Below are 12,905 nucleotides of genomic sequence, written 5' to 3'. Positions count from 1 at the left end.
AGCCCCCGTTACTCTGGCAACCAAATGTTGTGTTATGTGGCGGGGGGAGATGGCCTGATTGGTTTGGGGGCTCGTGTGTGTGTGTGTGTTTCTGCGTTCGATGTAGTGCGGTAGACAGGGTGTCGGAAGTGGGGATGTTGTTTCGAGAGGGAGTCCAAGTTGGAAGGAAAACCTTGCGGTGCTGGCGGGCCGTCACGCCGGTTCTATCAAATACGTTGGCTACGATGGTGTCGCAATCTGTTGCCGGGTTCCTGGTGTCAGAGGTCTCGGAGGTTGTAAGACTGGCAGTTCAACGGACCCAAAAAGTCAGGTGGTTCCACCCCTGGACCCAACCCGGTAGATGCGCCTTAAAATCCGGGTTTAGGGAAGTCTTTCAAAGTTTTGGGGACAAATTCAAACCCAGTGACGCAGGATGAAGTCGGCTTTAGAGATCTGGGGTTCGGTGTTGGAGGTCGTACGGTAAATCGACAGACTGCACTCAAGAAGGTCATCATGCCACGGAGTCATGGGTTGTGGTCATTGTGCAGATCTCCAAATCCGATGGACTCGGGTGCGAATCCGGGTTTCCTCAGAGTTTGGTGGAAAATTTGTGTCAGAAGTGGGAGGGAAGCAACGACACTGTGGATGGACAAGGGAGCGAGGCAGCGGTACCGCGCCAGAGTCAGACTCTTGATGTGGCGATCCGAGTATGGGGTTTTTCAACCCAACAGACCCAAGATGAAATCTGGGTTCTGGCAAGTTTCTTTACCCAAGAGACTTCACTCAAATCAAGGTTCAGGGTACTCTTCCTGTTCGGTGATTAATGACGGGGGGAGGTTAGCTACGACACGGGGGCCGCCTCGGAAAAGGGAGACGTCGTGAGATGCTACGGATGCCAACGAGGCGGTGTCGGTGTTTCGGGGTTTTTCAACCCAATAGGAATGAGTTTAGCAGGTTGTCAGTAGGCCTGGGCGCCTCCCTGGGGAGGTGTTCCGGGCATGTCCTACCGGCAGGAGGCCCCGGGGACGACCCAGGACACGCTGGAGAGACTACGTCTCACGGCCGGCTTGGGAACGCCTCGGGATCCCGTCGGAGGAGCTGGCTGAAGTGGCTGGGGAGAGGGAAGTCTGGGCTTCCCTGCTAAAGCTGCTGCCCCCCGCGAACCCGACCCCGGATAAGCGGAATTGAAGACGGAACGGAACGGAACGGAAAGGTTGTCAGTAGGATCCTGTCAGATAGTCCAACCTCCAGAAGATGGGGACACATTCTTGAGCGATCGAGATTCGGCTGGCTTTTAGTTATCCCGGCAGAGGTTTTTCAACCCAGGAAACATCTGGCTTGAGTTTGGCAACAAATTGTCTCAGATGCGGGATGGCAGACGGGTTTGGAGGGTAGCCCCGTCTTCCAGCTGCTGTGGTCAACGTCTGGGTTAAGGGTGCCAAATGGGATTGAATTCGCTCCGACGGAAAGATCCGGCTCACCTGGCTCTGAGTTGTTACGGTTGAGGGGTTTTTAAAACCCAAGGGGCAAAATCTATCTGCAGCGAGATTCCTCTGTGAGGAAAACGGTGTCAGAAAGTAAGATTCCTAGCTTGTAAATCGAAGCCGTAGTGAACCCAGTTGGGAACGCAACCATTGACAAACACTAAAGGTCAAAACACGCCGGCAGAAGCTAACCAGGACACGCCCTACTGGATGAAACCAACACCATTTGTCCCGTTATTGATCCTGGGTCCGAGACAGCATTTAGCGCCACGGCAGATCTTCATGTCCACGAACACGGGTCACTTTGTCAACACTGTAACGGAAGATTGCGCTACAAATGCTGACTCCGCCTTTTGCATGAAAAAAGCTCTTTGTCCCGCCTCTGATTTTGATTTACTCGCCAATACAACTTTTAACAACTTTGCCTGGCCCCGACGCGCAAGCAGCTCGTTTTGCCATCCGACGGGCTCCAATCCTGTCACTTGAAGGCAGGCCGCTGTTTACCAACAGCAAGCAGGCGGAAGGTGTTAGTACGAGTCCGCGGGCTTCTTGGTGCTCGTTAGTAGTGTGGAGTTACTTTGGTGAGGGTTGATGATGTTAGTTAGTAAGCTGCGATGGTGTTAGTGTGTTGTTAGTTGCGATGATGTTGTTAGTGAGGGGGAGGGGGGGGGGGGGTTGCCATCTTGAGAGGGGGGGGGGGGGGGTGGGGGTTAATTTTTTTTCAGCTCAGATGACACCCTGACGACGAACACACACGTATTAATACACAAGTGTTAGATGGGCCGCAGCTCATTCCACAAGTAGATCTAAAAAACATGCGGCGTGGTTGCCTCATTCCACAAGCGCAAAAGACGATGATGGGACGATGCCAAGCATGCAGCCGCGGCTGGGAAGAGCGACAAGCAGCGACCGACGGGCCCTCGCACCCCTTGTTCCTCATGGACAATCTTCGAAATGATCGAAAAAACGTTGACGTGCCACATTCGAAGGCTCTGGCAAAAAGGCTTCGCAATTATTTAGCTCTGGTTTATCTTTTGTGGATATTTGCTGCTAATTGGTCTTGGGGTTCATTTCAGTTAATTCCTTAGGAGGAATTTGTAAAAAATGCGATCCGTGGAATTCACCCAAAATTTGCTACTTCAACCTCGATTGGCCAACGGTTAAATTACAGCTGTGACCATCCAGTTTTGTGTCAATTAATGAAACTGGTGTCATAGGCTGAATTTTTCTAATTTACAAGGGGGCGCTACTGAGTGAGAATTGACGACGTCTGCCTTACAGGTAGATAGCGTAGGCAAATGTTATCTGCTTCCGATTGGGGATAATTTAGAGGAATCTCTTGTAGCAGTTTGTCAAAGTAACAAAGACTGGAATTTGCCCAAAATCAAAATGGCCGACTTTCTCTTCTCTTCTTCTCTTCTCTTTGATTTTCGCCGCCTTGTGGCCAATTTGTCATCATACGTGCTTCCAAATTGGGATTCGGGCTCATTTAGGCAAATTCCATAGAGGAAGTTTGTCAACACAAGCTCTGTAATTTGCCCAAAATGGCTGCCCTTAACCTAATATTGTCGACTTCCTCTTTGATTTGGGAACTTGCTGGCCATCTGTCAAGGTTACCTGGCACCAGTTGGGATTAGGGTTAATTTGGGCGAATTCTATCATGGAAGTTCATCAAAACATGAGGTAAGGAAATCGCCCCAAAATGGCTGCCTTAACCTAATATGGCCAACTTCCTCTTCGATTTTAGCTATGGGGATGAATCCTCTATCTATCTGTTACTAATTGTGATTGGGGCTTATTTGGGCAAATGACCCAAAACGACTGCCTTAGAAAATGGCTGACTTCCTATTCAATTTTAGTCCTTGAGACTTTTTTGTGCTTCCTGTTACGTATATATTTGTGAAACCTCTCAACTTAAATTCACAAAAGGCTTGTGAAAACGAATGAAATTTCGGCCATGTTGAGTATTCCGAAGTATAAAATGAAACCTAAGGATTCGGTCTTTGTGCAAGCTGGCGCTCGGGCCGTAACGCAATAAAGCAAGGTGGGGAGTCCGTTTTTTTTGTGCATGCAAAGGAGGAGGCGGGGGGTGCAAAGGAGGAGGCGCGGGGGGGGGGGGGGGGTGCCGGCATGCAGGCGAGACATGAGCCAATCCGCAAGCCATGAGGCGGGGGGAAAACAAGGGAAGAGAAAAGGGGTAATAAAGAAAAAGAAAGGCAACAAGAGAGGGGGGGGGGGGACGGCTGGGTGAGGAAGAGATTGGTTTTTTTTTTAAGCTTTAAAAAAAAATTAACAACCGCACTTATCCTTTTTATTGCTTACTCTTTTTGTCGTAGTAAAAAGGAAATAAGACACGGGGGGGGGCAAAAAGCCAAACTAAGAAACAATTAGAATGGTATCTACCGAACAATGGAATTTGTTTACCATAGCGTGTCCAATGCCTGAGTGCTTTGTAGGAAAGGGGGGAAGAAAGGAAAGCAAATGAAAAACTGTCAACAGAAGGAATTGAAAAAAAGAAAAAGAAAAAAAAAGGAAAAAGCTCAAAAAAGAAGGCCCTCCGAGGAGTACTTTTCGCTAGGAGAAGGGCACAGGTTAGGTTAGTAGTATGAATCATTCCATGGATGGTGTTAGTTAGTTCCCGCTGGCAGGTTAGTAACAAGTTAGTAGTCAGACGTTAGTAGTAGTAGTAGTAGTAGAGGTGAGCGCAGTGAGTTGTTCCCGTCACTCGCTGGGTCCGGATGAGAAGAAGTACTCACCCTGCGAGAGCTGCTGGACGGCTGAAAACTGACAAAGACATTGACGCGGCGGCGCACGCGCGACTTCCACGTGAGCGTAACGTTTTCCGTGAGTTAGTTGGCTAGTCGTTAGTTCTGTTAAGTTACCTTGAGTCCTCGGCAGCTGGCAACACTCGCGCGCGCGCGCACGGTGGTGCTCCAAAGTCAAATGCAAAGTGTAAGGAAATGCAATCTTTCATGTTGGCACCAAAAAGAAAAGAAAAAATGACGGTTTGGGATTATTTCATTATTTCTATTTATTTATGTTCAGATTACTTGTCGTATTTTTTCTGGCATGATGTTGTATTTTTGCATGGTGCTGCTTGATGGGGATTTACTGTATTTGCAGTAAATCACACATCAGAATAAGGGATTTTTTTTTAAATAATTAGTGTCAAATTGTGAATAATATATTTTTTGAATAATTCCTTTGAATAATAAGTTGTTTTTTATCAAGTGAAAGAAAAAAAACATTATTATTAAAACACAAAATTTTTTTTTGAAGAAAATTAGAATTTTATCAAATTAAAATATTAGGAATCAAATATGTGAATACAGATTTTTTTTTAATAATCCTTATAATTTAAATAAATTATATATATTAAATTAAATATTATATGGAAAGATAAAAAAGTAAATAAGTGGAGATTTTCTTTTTATGATGGATAGTTAAAAATGAAAATAATAAAATAATAAAAAAGGTTTTGATTCTTTTAATTAATTAAAGAACATGTATTTGTTAAAACTATATATTATATTAATAAAAACATATTCAAGTATTATTTATAGTTTAAAAAAAGAAGAAAAAATCAGTTATAGATAATAAAAATTTAAAAACAAAGCAGAATAAAAAAAAATAATCCAAAATTTAAGAAACTAAATCCCAATCATTATAAATATATATATATATATATTTTATTATATCGACTAAATAAAATATATATATGTTAGAAAACATGTAAATATTTGAAACTTTGAGAATTATATTGGAAACAGTTTATACAATAAAACAAAAATGTCACTTAACTAAAAGGAGTAAAGTCAGTGAAAGTGATAATTTTGCAACCCTCTAAATTTTTTTACTGAATTTTTTGTATTTTGTATTTTTTACATTCTTTTCTTGACTATTTCCCCTATTAAAAAAAAAAGTATTGTAGCTGCACTTAACCTGTCAACGCTCACATCAATTGTTAGTGGACAACCAATTCCACACAACTTACAAAATTCGTAATCAGTTCAGCGACGACCCGAAAGCCTCGGCCGAGGTCAGCGCCGCTTAAGCGCTCGAGTTTGCCGCCATTTATCAATTTGCGTGCGGGGGGTGTCGCCGCGCGTTTACCTGTCTGAGATTGCGGGTGACCTTGACGTCGTGCCAGGCGTTGTCGTTGAACTTGCCGTTGACGGGCTCCACCAGGGCCTCGAAGGCGCCCGAGCCCAAGTTGATGACCAGCGACACGGCGCCGTTCTTCAGCGCCAGGTTGACGTAGTCGGCCGACTTGCCCGTGTGCAGCATCAGCCCGTTGCGCTGCAGCGTCTTGAAGGACAGCGTGATCTCGTCGCTGCTGGACTGGATGGGGTTGGGCGACAGGTCGTAGCAGAAGAACTCCGAGCCCTTGAAGGTGGCCACGTACTCCTCGCGAGCTAGAACAACAACAGCACCACGAGCACTCAGCATCGCTATGACACTTATTTATGAGTTTCTAATTCTAGATCCGATTAAGCAATATAAAGACCGCCACGAGCTAAGATGCAGTGTAGTTCTTGGCAGAGGATAAAGAATATATACATGCCAGTAAGGTCATATTGTCCGCCGACATGATTTTGTTTACTGCAGTAGTTGTGTTCAAATACCTGTTGTTAAAAGCACGTTAACTGCTGCAACATCAATGCTAATTTTGGTATCCCATCAACGGCATTTTCCATTAGCATTAAGCTAGAGGAATTTCGTAATTTCCAGTGATTTTTAACCTAAGCAGATCGAGAGAAGAAACTATCAGACTGTACACCGATTGTGTCCAAATGTCAGCTGTCATTAACACTGCAACAAAGATGCTAATTTCGTTAGCCCATCAATGGTGTTTCGCATTATGTACTAGCATTAAGCTGACTTTCGTAAAGTAAAGTTATGTGTAATGATGTGTGATTCATCTATGCCTCTTTTTTTTTTTTTTTGAAGAAGAAGAAGAACTATTCGCTAGCATCCAAACTGCATCCTGTTTTTGGTTTTGTTCAGGCGGCAGGTTAAAAGATGGGTGACTTCGTGAGTGCTAATTTGTACTATATAAAAAAAGTGATTGAAAAAGAAAAACGAAAGAAGAGGAACTGAATAAGACGAGATAATGATGGTAATTAGACGATTTCCTGGGCCGTGTCGCCTTCCCCCCCACGCGTTCTGCTCCGACATGACAAAATGGTGGGCGTTGATCACAACCAGCCGAGGGAAACAAAAGCTGGCAAAATATTATTTAAGAAACTCCCGATGTTTGGTATTGTCAAGCAAATCCGCACAGACGAATATTAAAAACACACACACACGCACGCACGCACGCACGCACGCACGCACGCACGCACGCACGCAAACACTTCCTGCTATGGCATTAATTGTAGCGAAGCGCGCCGTGTAAACAAGCTTTGATCACGCGTGCGAGTTTGCAGCTTGCGCCAACAACGACAATTGCGACAGTAAGTCTGATGACACGTTTGACAGCATAGCATGCGTGGCATAAGAAGAAAAATCTATTTTTAAAATTATTTTCACTTTTTTCAATAAATATTCATCAAATAGAAAAGATCATATTCAACATTATAGCTTCTTCTGAGCAAAAACTAAATATATTTTTTTTATTACATTTTTCAATTGTATAAAAAAAGCAAGATTTTTTTTTAATTAGCTCTTTGTAGAAGTATGACATGCAGTCACATCAAAAGTATTGAAAACATGTATTCCTTTTTTTAATTGAAAAAAATCCCTATAAAAATATATATATTTTTTAAATATTGAAAAAAAGATAAATTATATATTTTTATACACTTCACACACACAAAAACTTCAAATATAAAATACAAATATTTAAAAAATCGATTGTTTTTATATAGAATGTAAGAGCAAAATCCTTAATTAAAAATAATTAAAACTACATTTTAAAATTGAGATGGAAAAATCCAATCAAATTTGTTTTTTTCAAAAATTTAGATTTTTTGAAATTATGAGTTAAAATAAATGTTTAAAGTGCTAAAAAAAATCCCATTGAAAAAAATTGAAATATATATAAGTAAAGAGAATTTTTTTTAATTATTAGTAATTTTAACTATATTGAAGAAAAATAATCCCAACTCATGAAAATAAAGCTCTCCCAATTTAAACATTTTTAAAAAGATATATAAAAAAAATACAAATTTTAAAACAAAAACATCCCAATATGTCATTTTAATTCCAAAAATTAAATATGAAAAATAAATAAATAATTATAAGTACACATTTTCATGAAATCATTCTCAACAGAAAACATCATCCACGGGAAGAAATGAAGTGCATGTGTTAAAAGTTAATGCGAGACTTTCCTGGTTGCCGCTCTTAAAACGCCGCAAAGATGGAGAACGCCGGCCAAGCGCCGCACGAGCGGCCAATTAGAATTCCCCACTGCGAGGCGGCGACCAATGACAGCTTGCCTGGCACGCCATTGGTGACCCCCAAGGACATTAGCCCAAGGTTTGGCAATCCATCATCCTTAAGCTCTCGGGCCTCTTATCTACACTCGCGCGCACGCACGCACGCACGCACGCACGCACGCACGCACGCACGTACGCACGCACGCACGCACGCGCGCACATCTTTGTGAAAAGCCACGGCGGTATCAAGCGCCGCATACGCAAGCGAGGGCGACGTGTTTTCCCGCGCCTCCGGCACGGCAGCCATCTTGCGACGGGTCGGACGAGTGGAGGAGCGGCGGCGTAATGAATAGAGTGTAATAGCTTGCTACGGCTGAGCCGGCGACGAGCACCCGAATGGAAATGGCAAAATGGGGCCACACTCCAGTGAGGAGAACGGACGGAATAATGAAGAGGAGGAGGAGGAGGCGGCGAGGGGCAGGCAGAATATGTCACAATTCAAAGAGCAATTATGGCAAATTGTCTTCCGTTTGTGTGAAGAAGAAGAAGAAGAAGGCGACGTATCAATGTGGAGAAGCAACATGGCGGCTGCCTGTGGCATTGTGTGATTACTGACTGGCACTGTTAATTATTGTGTGTCAGACAACGACATGTGGACAAGAATCATTTTCTTTATGTGTTGATGACACCACCGATCCCGATTGGCCAATTTTCGTGGAAGAGTACGGGATTGGCATACATCCATCAATTATTTTTCTTCTTGTTGTAAAATCTCCATTTTCTCACCACCATACAGCTTAGCCAGCTTTTACCAACAACCCGATTTACTAACAATTTGGTTTGTAAAATTATTTATTTTTTTTAACAGAAAAATAACTTTTTCTTCCTCGCAATTTTCAGTCTACGGAACTTTCCTTGTTTGTGTAAAATGGCGGCCATTTTGGGTAAGCAATAACCACAGCTATGGTCGCCAAAAAGGCTACTGTGATTTGCTAGCAAACAAACAAAATCAAAATAAGGTCAATAAAAGTCGACCGGCATTTCCATTTGTTTCAATGGCAAACGTCGGTTTGCAAGGTCTCTTAAGAAATCTGACATGCACGTAAGCAAGAAGATGATTGCTTCTATTTTTTTTTTAAATACATGCAAAGAAGACCTTGGAAAAAATAATCACATATTAAATCATAATATTGAGGGGAAAAAAAAACACTTTTCAAAATTGTTCAGTCCTCCTTTAGACAAGTTTAACTCATTTGCTCCTAAAAATTTACGTTTTATTTTAAATATTACCATGCTCCCAAAGACGTATTTAGACCTTCTTCTTTTTTTTATGCTAGAGCAACAGAAGGCTTTGATGCAGCCTCTGAACTGAAGAGAATGATTGTAGCAATTGTGGTTATTACAAAAAACAGCCAGCATATGGCAGCAGAGTATAAGAGATCAACCAGGGCCATATTGCTACAAACTCTTTTCCCCACTTAGCTATATTCCAATGCTAATTGCTGCAAAATGGAAACAGAAATATACTTTTTTTTTCCTGATGAAAGAAGAGACTCTCATCCTTCTTTTGGTAGGTTCCATGTTTTTATAGCAATAGAACACAATATTCTGTGGTCCTTGCAAAATCAGTCAAAAATCCAGTAAAACAGCCTGGAGCGAAGGGGGTTGCTTCAGTGCAAATGGCTGCGAGTGAATGAGCAAGTCCTGTTTTTTTCCACGCGCATGGCGTGTGTAAATATTGGTGGCTTGGCTTTCCCGACAGCGACACACACACACACACACACACACACACACAAAAACACACACAATGAAGACGAGTTTGTGAGCGGCATTCCGGCTGTAATTTACGCAGGTGTCGTTAAGTTTGCGTGTGCGCGGCGCGCCTCTCCGTTCTCGCCGCTAATTTACGCACACGGGCGTAAAGCATCCTCGCGCTCGCTGACCCCCGAAACGCTCACACTTTCTCTTCCCTGTTGCAATTCCTCACATCAGAGCGCACGCGAAGCATATGGAACGGCATACGTGCGCACGCACGCACGCACGCACGCGCACGCACGCACACTTGGCACACCTGACGCGCTCGCTGCGAGTGGATCATCTCAGATTAATGGAGTGAGTCAGTATTAGCTCGGTGTGAACACGGTAAGACACACAACGCACGGGAGGCAAATGCTGCCTTATAAGGAATGACAGGAGAAAAAAAAATCTGCTTTCTCAACGCCAAAATTCGGGTGGACACACTGAAAAGTTTCAAGGACCCATGCGTGAAATTCAACAGGAAGTCAGCCCATTTGGGTTGGAAGCGGCCATTTTGAACCAATTCCAGAGCTTCGACCAACTCCTACTAAGGACTTTTTCCCAAATGAGCTCCAATCACAATCGTGTGAGCGGACAAATGGGCCAAGCCAAACGTTCATCCCAGCGAGGGACGAACGCGGCGTCAAAGTTTGATCGACATTTCGTGGATTGGCCATGAAAGGAAGGAGAGTGAGCTTGATGTAAAATGTCCACAATCCGTACTGTAACCCTGATGGGACACGCGGAAAGACGCAACAACAACATGGAATGATTTCTGAATAAGCACCAACGTTTAGGGAATGTAAAAATCCACAATAATACGGTGTTTGTAATTGCATGTAGTTGCCAGAAGAGGGCAGAAAAGCTCTTAAAAACGGAGGATCATAAAGCATCAACACAATCGTGAACCCAGGTGAAATTCACTAGATTAATTACACTGGGTAACACCATTTTTATTGAGTTAGCGCTGAAGGTTTTTAACCTAGTTTTTAGTCTTATTAGTTTTGAAAAAAATTTGGGGTGCGGAATCCAAAAGTGATCTCAGTTTTTTGTTAACTCACGTCAAATTTTTTTTATCTTTAGGATGCCCGTTTTACAGTTACAAGCTTTGAAAAGAAAAGAAAAAAAGAAAAAAAGCATAAAGCCACATGTTGCCATGTCGCTGTGTCCAATCGTAATGAGCTCTTCTTACTAGTGATGGCAAAATGAAGCTTCATGAAGCACTTGTGATATTTTTTGACTCCCCTAGATGGTGCTCTTGGTTTAAATATGAAGGCTAGTGCAAAGGAAATTGATTACATTTCCACTGCATCTTTCAACCAAGAGTGCCATCTAGAGGAGTCAAAAAATATCACAAGTGCTTCATGAAGCTTCATTTTGCCATCACTACTTCTTACTACAGTCTTACTACAGCCCATCAGTGGAATTTTGCTTTTCTGGAGGATAAGCTGTGGCGAAAAAAACTTGACGTGCTAGAAAAAAACCTGACTGCAATTTTTGAATCTGAAAAATAAATGCTGTACGTCTTGTCAATATAACGCAGCATATTTCTCATACGGCGAGGACACCGCAACAAATTCCGGATTCCAAAGTGCGTCACAGGACGTTTAAAAAAAGAAAGAAACGTGTAGAATGCAACTTTAGCAACAAATGTGCAAATTCATCAGCGTCAATCAAAACGCAAACGGGCGTCCCGGAAATTAACGACCTGAGTAAGTTGCCAATTTCTGCCTCATATGTCTTTTCCACCTGCTAATTTCTCGCCGTTTCCACGGCAACTGGGTGGTATCTTTTTTTCTCGTGGAGAGCGACAGACAAAGAGAGTCTGATTGAGTCAAGCGCACATTTTCATGGACAGCTGCACTAAAAATACATTGAAGAGAAGACGCTGAGAGGAGGAAATCAAACCATGTGCGGCGTTTCCCCACGATGTCGTTTGCGGCCCCCCAGCAATCGATTCTCATGATTTTTTTCTTTACTATATTGACTTGCATGTGGGAAAAAAAGAGTCACGGTCACAAAAGTGCTTTTATGAGCAGCGTCGTGAACTCCAGGAAGAAGAAGTAAACACAAAAGCCGCAGCTCACGGCCAGACACTCACACACACTTGATTTAGAGCAGATGTAAAATTAGCGCTTAATTGTGAATTAACTATTGAAGTAATGCGATTAAAAAAAAATTATCACCTGACAAAAAAAAAATAAAAAATAAAAAAATAAACACCAATGCCTGGTTGTTGTGGAAACGGGGAGAAATTAGAATGAGACCAAGACATAAGAGAAAGAAAGCAGCAGAGTTCGTCACCTCGACAAGTTCAGGAATGCAAAGGTGGTGAATTTCTGGAAAGTTTTTGGCAAATTTCTTTAAGATGTCAAACTAAATAATTTTGGAAAGTCAATAATCTCTTCTTGAGACAAATTCTGCAAATTGAGATAATTATATATATATATATATATATATATATATATATATATATATATATATATATAATGCAAATTGTAAATTGAGATAATTTTATATATATATATATATATATATATATATATATATATATATATATGTATATAAAATTATCTCAATTTGCTGAATTTGTCTCAAGAAGAGATTATTGACTTTCCAAAATTATTTAGTTTGACATCTTAAAAAAATTTGCCAAAAACTTTCCAGAAATTTACCACCTTATGTCTTGGTCTTATTCTAATTTCTCCCCGTTTCCACAACAACCAGGCATTGGTGTTAATTTTTTTTATTTTTTACTTTTTTTTTGGGGGGGGGATTGAGTGAGACGCACATGATCACGGACAGCTGTACTGAATCAAAATGGCGGACGGAGGCGGCTGGGCGCACATCAGGCGAGCGCACATTACGCCGCACACCTGATGGCGGTCGAGGTGTGTGCGTTTGTGCGGAGAGTGGGTGTTTAATAAGACAAGACGGGGACGGCGGGCCGGCAAACAAAATGGAGGGAAAAAGAAGGAAGGATGGATAGAGAGGTGAAGGAAGGAAGGAGGGAGGGAGGGAGGGAGGGGGGGGAAAAACTGCTGCTCCATCTACAGTAAATCCCAGTGTGGCGAGCTTCAATCATAGCGCCCCTGTCATTCTGGAGATAGCACTCTGCAATTCAACCCCCCCCCTCCAGACCCCCCCCCCCCCCCCCCACATACACACTGCCCCACCGCCCCGCTGCTCGTTTTTTAGCCCACGATGCAGTTCTGCTATCAGCTGCCAGCACACAAACACGCCCGCGCACAAACACACACCG

General features: G+C 42.6%; 1 protein-coding gene across 9 annotated transcripts in view; it reads right to left on the bottom strand.

The window, feature by feature from the left end:
* nrxn1a (neurexin 1a) overlaps positions 1-12,905 on the bottom strand; it is a 75,857-nt gene that overhangs the window by 39,359 nt on the left and 23,593 nt on the right. For 7 of the 9 annotated variants that reach the window (XM_086065006.1, XM_086065002.1, XM_086065004.1 and 4 more), the window contains 2 exons: positions 5,577-5,878; positions 3,888-3,911 (listed from right to left, as the gene is read on the bottom strand). In XM_086065006.1, the coding sequence (XP_085921132.1) occupies positions 3,888-3,911; positions 5,577-5,878 (326 nt within the window). The remainder of the gene's footprint in view (positions 1-3,887; positions 3,912-5,576; positions 5,879-12,905) is intronic. The other 2 variants (XM_086065000.1, XM_086065005.1) reach the window with 1 other exon arrangement.

Source organism: Leptonotus elevatus, chromosome 20 (genome assembly GCF_054856555.1).
Source record: "Leptonotus elevatus isolate MCC_2025b chromosome 20, RoL_Lele_1.0, whole genome shotgun sequence".
Classification (NCBI taxonomy): Eukaryota; Metazoa; Chordata; class Actinopteri; order Syngnathiformes; family Syngnathidae; genus Leptonotus; species Leptonotus elevatus.
This window is presented reverse-complemented; position numbering and strand designations above follow the sequence as displayed.